This window comes from Etheostoma cragini, chromosome 19 (genome assembly GCF_013103735.1).
Source record: "Etheostoma cragini isolate CJK2018 chromosome 19, CSU_Ecrag_1.0, whole genome shotgun sequence".
NCBI classification, from domain to species: domain Eukaryota; kingdom Metazoa; phylum Chordata; class Actinopteri; order Perciformes; family Percidae; genus Etheostoma; species Etheostoma cragini.
The window spans coordinates 12349535-12356692 of NC_048425.1; the positions used below are offsets into that span (position 1 = coordinate 12349535).

General features: G+C 45.4%; 1 protein-coding gene across 2 annotated transcripts in view; it reads right to left on the reverse strand.

Annotated features, from left to right (window-relative positions):
* Positions 1-2778: 2778 nt before the first annotated feature.
* The window catches only part of rcor2 (REST corepressor 2), a 14138-nt gene continuing 9758 nt past the window's right edge, over positions 2779-7158 (reverse strand). For both annotated transcript variants that reach the window (XM_034856511.1, XM_034856512.1), the window contains exons 11-14: positions 7029-7086; positions 6276-6343; positions 5668-5823; positions 2779-4907 (exon numbers count right to left, since the gene is read on the reverse strand). In XM_034856511.1, the coding sequence (XP_034712402.1) occupies positions 4563-4907; positions 5668-5823; positions 6276-6343; positions 7029-7086 (627 nt within the window). In that variant the 3' untranslated portion in view covers positions 2779-4562. The remainder of the gene's footprint in view (positions 4908-5667; positions 5824-6275; positions 6344-7028; positions 7087-7158) is intronic.

Here is a 7158-nt window from a genome sequence, read left to right on the forward strand (position 1 = left end):
GGGGACGACGTTGGGTCCCGTCACCTGGTTGTACCCGACTTAACACTTTTTCTTTCTTTCTTTCTTTCTCACACAATGACACACTGTTGTTTTATTATTTTTCTTTCCGTTTTTAATGCGTCAGAGTTTTTTCTTTAAAAAGTCGATCATTGTATTAAGGTGCTGGGTATTGGATTCTAATTATTATTCTGGCTGTTGCTGTTATATTATCTCTTTCAGGGTTGATTTTATTTTCCATTATTTCGTTTTACATTGCTGTAATTTACATTGATTTTAAATGTGTTTTGAGCAAACTGTAACTGTAGTGGTGGGTTTGGGGTTGGGAGGGGTGATCAACTCCTGAAAATGTATTATTTGGTTTTTTTTTTGTGCAAAGACAAAATGATGAAAAATTACAATGATAGTAATAAAAACAATGATATAATGATAGTCTGACTGTGAAATCCATTCTGCAAAAAGCTTCATGAACGCGTTCAGTCAGATGATGGGATGCTCTCAGCGGGCTGCACCACGAGGTCCATTCCGTTGCTGAAGCTCTCCGTCATATTCTTAACTTCAGACGTTTAACAGACAATCTGCTCTGCTTATTGACAGTTTTAGAACCCTCCACTCTGCAGGCGTGTGAACATGTGTACTGTGTTGTCTTTAAAGGTCCACCCTCATGTCATTGTGACATTGCTGCTTAACTATTTGAATATAACTGGTGCCATGTACCACCGGCAATCAACGCAGTATTTTGGAAGAGCCCAGCGGTTGCATAACTGACAGCTTGGTTTCAGATTCAGCATTAAGATAAAAAAAACCCTGCTAGTTCAGCTCCTGTGATGCTCCACACTGTTCACTGTGCACGTGTGAAAAACTGGGTCACTTTCAGGTGTGCAAGACATATAACTGAAAATCAAAGGGTTGATGCACCTATAACATTTACACATGTAAGTACATCTCTTTTTTGTATTTTCAGACTTTTTAATCTCACATTTGACATCAGTTCCTGTGTAGGATAATTGTTATAGTTATACAGGCAATGTGACGATCAGCAGTAGTTGCACTGAACTGAACACCAGCATTATTTCTTCTGGAATAGACATACTTTAAATCCAATATAACATCAAATAAAGGTTTTAGAACTAGAGTTGGCATCCCCTCTAGAAGAGTGGGCAACAGAATTAGGAAACGGAGCAGCTCCATTGGTTGGGGTTAGGGGGATAGGACCTGTACACGGAAACATGGACGCCTGGCCAATAGGAGTGTGTGAATGCTATTGAGGGGCGGGTCTTGGCGTGGCCGTGGTGGGATTTGTAATCTCCCATGCAGGACACACCTGTATTCGTCGTTGCAAATACGGACGTGCACGAGCCTCGCGCTCCTCCCAAGGCCGTCCCATGTCAGTCAGTGAATATTCCAGCCTCGTAAAGGAGCCCTTGATGACCAATCACGAAACATGAGTCAGTGATTGGCAGATCGAGGTGCTCTTCGTAAATCTTCCAAGCCAAATCGACCATGCTGTTGATTGGTTGCGAAAGACAGGCCGTCGGGAACTGTAGGGGAATTTATTTATTCTCGCAATAGGTTGATTAAGTCCAATAAACCGGTAGTGGATTGTCGCTTCATCAGGGTCCTTAACCCTTGTGTGTTGTTTGGGTCTGTGGGACCCGTTTTCAACGTTTGCTAAAAGAAAAAGGATAAAAACATTTGTAATTTCTTGTAACTCAAACTCATTGGCCATGGTTCATTTACTATGAAGAACATAAAATATAAAAAATGTATTATTACATATGAGGTGTTCGGGTCTACAGAGTGTTATAATCGGAGGTGCTATGAAACCTAACTGTGTCCTAACGGCCGTGTGTGCGTTTCTCTGTCTGAGTGTAGGTGTGTGTGTGTCTCGAGTGTGGTTGTGTGTGAGAATGTTGTCTTTCTGCTCACCTGCTATTAGCACTTTCACCAGTTCTGATTCTAAGAAATAAGCACCAATCATTATTTTATTTTTTTTAAATGTTTTTAAACTTGAATTTGCTCACAAAAAACATCTGATCATAAATGTGATCTCACAGGGGTAAATCGCAAATATGAACCATAAATGGTGTATATATGGTAATTTAGCTTAAGTAAACATCTGTTAAGTATTTTTTAACATAAATGTGTTATGTCTGTATTGATTTTAAAGTCTAACAACGTGGTGGTGGGAACAACACGAGGGGTTAAGTGGCGCAGGTGTTGTGGATGCAGGACTGTATCCCTGTGATACCTCGCGTTACCACTGGAGGGCAGTAACACGCAGTCTACAGAGCCCTGGGAGCGTTACGCACCATCTCACCATGGTCCAAAGGTGAAGGGAAACCGGGCAGTTTTACACATGGAAATTCTTTATAAATCCTGACTTTTGCGAGGAATGTTGTAACCGCAAATTCCTCTCTGCTTTAAGCAACTTTTCCTTGCGTGACAGGTTTTATAGATGAGCCCCAGGAGAAGATTAACTTTGAGCCTCGTTTGTCTCTGGACCAATATCTCGCGAGATCTGGCAACAGAAAGTAACGTCAGCCAACGTTCGTGAACGCCATAAACGAATCTCCGTAAATATCTAAACTTAGCAAAAGAACAAATCATTCAAATAAACCTTCTCATTTATTCATGACGTTCACTACGCGTTCAAATTAGGCCACGCCCCTTTAGGAGTCAGGAAGTGAGTTTCACACCCACACCACTGCCAAAGGATCTTTGATTTTACACAGGTGTTTTTGTTGTGTGTGTGTGTGTAAAAACCAGTTTAATTCTGTTCTATTTGGTCATCTCTTTATTCTAAGAAAACAGTTCTCAAACACAAACAGTTCAGTTTCCACAATGTAAACAGCTTCTCACATACAGTACGCACAAGCAATTTTTGTAGGAAGGACTACTGCAAAAACCAAGTCCATCAAATAAGAACCGTAAGCCACTTTAAAGCTAAACGTAGTGATGGGCTGCTCAGTGTCGTGCTGGGCTGAACGCAGTGAAGAAGCACTGCGCACAGATTAAAAAGAAAAAGAGGTTTATCCATGACCTGACTGATCCGAGATCTGCTCGACAGGCAATATATTCTGCACGGGACCGAGACAACAAGCAACCACGTCAGTAAATCAGTCAGTCATTTGCTCCTGTTGTCACCACGAGCCCGGAACACAAGCAGGGACATCAGAACTAGAGCTTAGCTAAACTTAGCTTAGCATAAATAGAACTGGCTAGCCTGGCCCTGTCCAAAGGTGACTTTATCCACTGACCAGCACACCTAAAGCTCCCTGATGAACACCTGATAAAAAGTACTTACTGGTTAGAACGAGCACATACTCCACAAAGTAACTGGTCACAAACTGAAAGAACCATCTGGCAAAACAAAATAAAAATAATAAAAAACCTGAAAACGCATTTGACGTTTTTGTACGGCTTAAACAAACATTATCAAATTAGTTATGCTGGTTGGTGGATGTCACCTGTTTCACCTGTTCCATTTTTTGTGCTAAGCTAAGTTAGCTGGCTGGCAGTAGCTTCACATTTACTATACAGCCACCAGAGTGTTATCAATCTTCTCAGCAGGAAAGGGTATACGGGCATTTCCCAATGGAAACATGGAAATTCTGTGATCCTTTAGAGGATTCAGTGTGCGGTTATCTGTCGGAGGTCGGACAAATCAGGTGTCCCCTTTCCTTCGTAAACCTGCTTTCTGTTTTCCACAAAGGCTAACGTGCTCAGTTGCTCGCAACGGCGGCCGGTGTTAGCGCTTGGCTACTGAAAATATTCCCCCAAAGTAATGAACTGCGACACTGAGCCAGTGGAAAACACGCTGCAGCAATCTTAGAATGTGAGGAAAAGTCCACTTATGTGTGCTAAACGGCTCCTTTTCTCCTTAGTGCTTAGTCAATAATCATCATCATAGTATTAAAGTATACACTATCTAAACTACTTACAATAACTAACTGCCTACCCAGGGCTCACTTTGAATGTCTAGTCCAAACAAAAAAAACAGGGAGAACATCAATCACTCCAGTTAATACTAGTAATACATGGCTATGCGAGCAGAGGGAGCTCCACCTCTAGCTCTATGGACAGCCATAACAGTAAAGTTACAGCACAGCTTCGAGAGCAAAGCCCTGTTCATTTGAAAAATAACTGTCTTTCGCTCCTCTGAGGGTCCGAGTTTTAAAGCAAAGCTCACGTACAAGAAGCCTGTTTCTTCACATGATTTCCATCCTAACGGCTTTCTAATGTGCAGGACCTGTCAGGAGGAGCAGGTTGGGCTCACACTTCCTGTCCCTCACACTTCATATTTACCTGAAGGTTGGTTCAATAACTTGATACCTACCCAGTGGAACCTACAGTGTTTGTGTGTGTGTGTGTGTGTGTGTTATATATATATATAGTGTGTTAAACCATACTCCTCCGCCATCCAGATGTTCAGCAGTTTCCATGGAAACAGGCAGGTGTGTTCCGCGCTCTCTCTCTTCAACAGCTTGATGATCCAGTGTCTCTTTTTGTGTTGTTCGGGATGTGTGTGTGTGTGTGTGTGTGTTTCTGGGTGTGGGTGTGTGTCAGTGTGAGTTGGGCTGCTCAACTTTGAGCCCGACCAGCGATGGAGGAAGCTGCCCTGCAGCAGAGGAGGAGCTGGGAGGAGAAGCCCTGAGGCTGGAGCTCCCGGTGGAGGATGAGGTGGTTACTGCGGGTCGGATGAGCGGAGGGGGGGGGTGGTTATGGGGCGCTCTGTTCTGGAGCGGGCGTGTCTGCAGAGGCGGCGGCTGACGCAGGAGGCTGGGGGGAGCCGCGGGAGGCGCAGGGCGCAGCAGTGGAGGAGGCTGGGAGAGGGAGGAGGGGGTCTGGGTGGAGGAGGCAGGCGAGGAGCCGCTCGCGGCGTCCGATGGGGAGTCCTCCATTTTGACCTGAGGGGAGGGCAAACAGCGGAGACAACAGACGATGAAGTTAGAGAAGGAGAAAGCCAGTTGGAGAACAGTCGTGAGAAATTAAAGAAGAGGGAGGAGGTGGAGAGAGGAGGAGTGGAAGGAAAAAAAGAGACGGATGTCATATTCGCTCTGTGATGAAGAGGAGAGCAGACGGCACAGGAGAGAACTTAACGTTACAACCACCGGCTCCTTCTGCTCAATATACACGGAGCTATGATGGTTCAATTTCTCCCATTAAATCCACCTCGGTCACCAAGAGCACCAACGAGCATTTAAAGCAATGACAGGCAGACACATGGACCTGTGATCCAGAATAAAGTCTGGGTCCTGCTGAGGTCCTCTACTTCTTCCTTAGGGCCTGTGCCGTCTTAGACATGCTGTATGGTAAGCACTGAGGACACTCAATCGGATACTAAAACCAGCTATTTTGTTCATTACCTTTCCAAGATAGTTTACACCCCTAATGGGTTTTTTCATGAGGTCCATTTAAGGTTTACAAGAAAAGTACGAATGTCTCTAAATAGAACCAGTGAGCCAGCCAACCCAGGTTTACCACTGTGATGGACTTAGATTAAATAGTTTTAATTTTGTAAAAGAGTTAAACGAGGAGGTCAATATCACGTGGGATGGGGTTTCATTTTGCCTGACTTGTTAAGACCTCTTCTCAAAATGAGAAACTTTGAACCAACCCTACTGATTCCTTTCTTTATGGGTGTGTGTGCATGCTGCGGCGGCTCACCTCGTCCTCCTCGGCCGCTCCATCTGCAGCCACGTCCTCGCTGCTCCTCCGGAGGTCTCTCTGGTCTCGGCTGGTGGCCACCTGCTCGGCGGCCCACTCCCTCAGCACCTCGTCCAGGTTGAACCTGCGCCGGTAGCTCACGAAGAAGGAACTCACCTGAACAGAGGGGCAGAGACGGAGAGTTATGGACCCACACCGCCCCGACACACACTGACAAATCTCAGGTTACATGATTGGCCACGGCAGCGTGACGCGGGGTTGGGTTTATACAAAAACTTAGTAGGTCTCAACTTTTCTCATTTTTTTGCATCTCCTCCCTGCGGCAGACCCCACCGCAGTCTAAACGCACTACCCCCATCCAAAATGATTGGAAAGACCTGCGTCTGGAGAAATGAAGCAGGGCATGGAGAGTGGAGGTCGGTAGAAAAATGAAAGGAGGGATAATGGAGATAATAATGATCCAGACAGAGGAATGAGAATGAAATTGGAGAGGAGATGAAAAGCAGATCTCACAGAGCGTAAACTGCTGGATGGATGGAGGGTAAGACTGGTCAGAAAACGAGAGGAGAGAGGCGATCTTCACAAGATCCGAGGAAGCGGTTGCTCACCTGAGCTGGTGTCTTGGTGCCAATCACCTCCGCAATGGCTGCAAAGTCTTTGCCATAGCGACGGATAGCTGGAAAGGAGAACGCCAGGTTCATGTTGTGTCTATGCATCACTCACTAATGAGTCATTGCCATCAAAAGGCTACAAAACAGTCTGCTTTCTTTCCCTCGGTCAGTGGAGTGCAGCAGTGTGTGTGAGAGGAGAGACAGGAGGAGTGGATGTCGTGGCAGCAGGCCCGTTGATGCGTGCCTTTTCTCTTAACCCTTATCTGAGCTCGGCTGGCTGAGTGCACCTGCTCTTTTCCAGGCCTGTCCAGCTTCACTCTCCTATCGTTCATTTTACAGCTTTCAGCTTCTGCTTTCTCTTCTTCTGGGGGTTTGCAACAAAATGCATCTAGTCGGGTATCATTTTTGATGATACAGCAAATGCTGATTACGCTAGACATTATAGAACAATACATGATTTGGGACAAAGCCTGGGTGTTATTTAAAGCCAACAGTTTAACCAAAGCAGAAGGGTGACTTAAAAATGTAAATATTATTCTAGCCACCGCCCATGAACACATTCAAGATTCACTGTTTGGTAATATGTCTGAGATGCCTCCGGCACTGCGTGAGGCAGCGCTGTGCTTCAGTAACGACACGTCTAGCTTCTGTGTGTGGAGAATATGAATATGAGTTAGTGTCTAACTTCTTCCTGTGACTGACTCTGTAAGAGGGGAGGAGGAGGAGGGTGCTGCTCCAGCCGTTACTCACCCTGCACAGCCAGGAGCTGCTCCTCTGTGGTCCATCGAGAGTTCATCTTAGGGACAGGCTGAGAGAGAAAGGGGACAGATTAGAGTGTGAGGGTGGTACAGTAGAAGAGGAGGGGAGAGAAGGAGAGGGG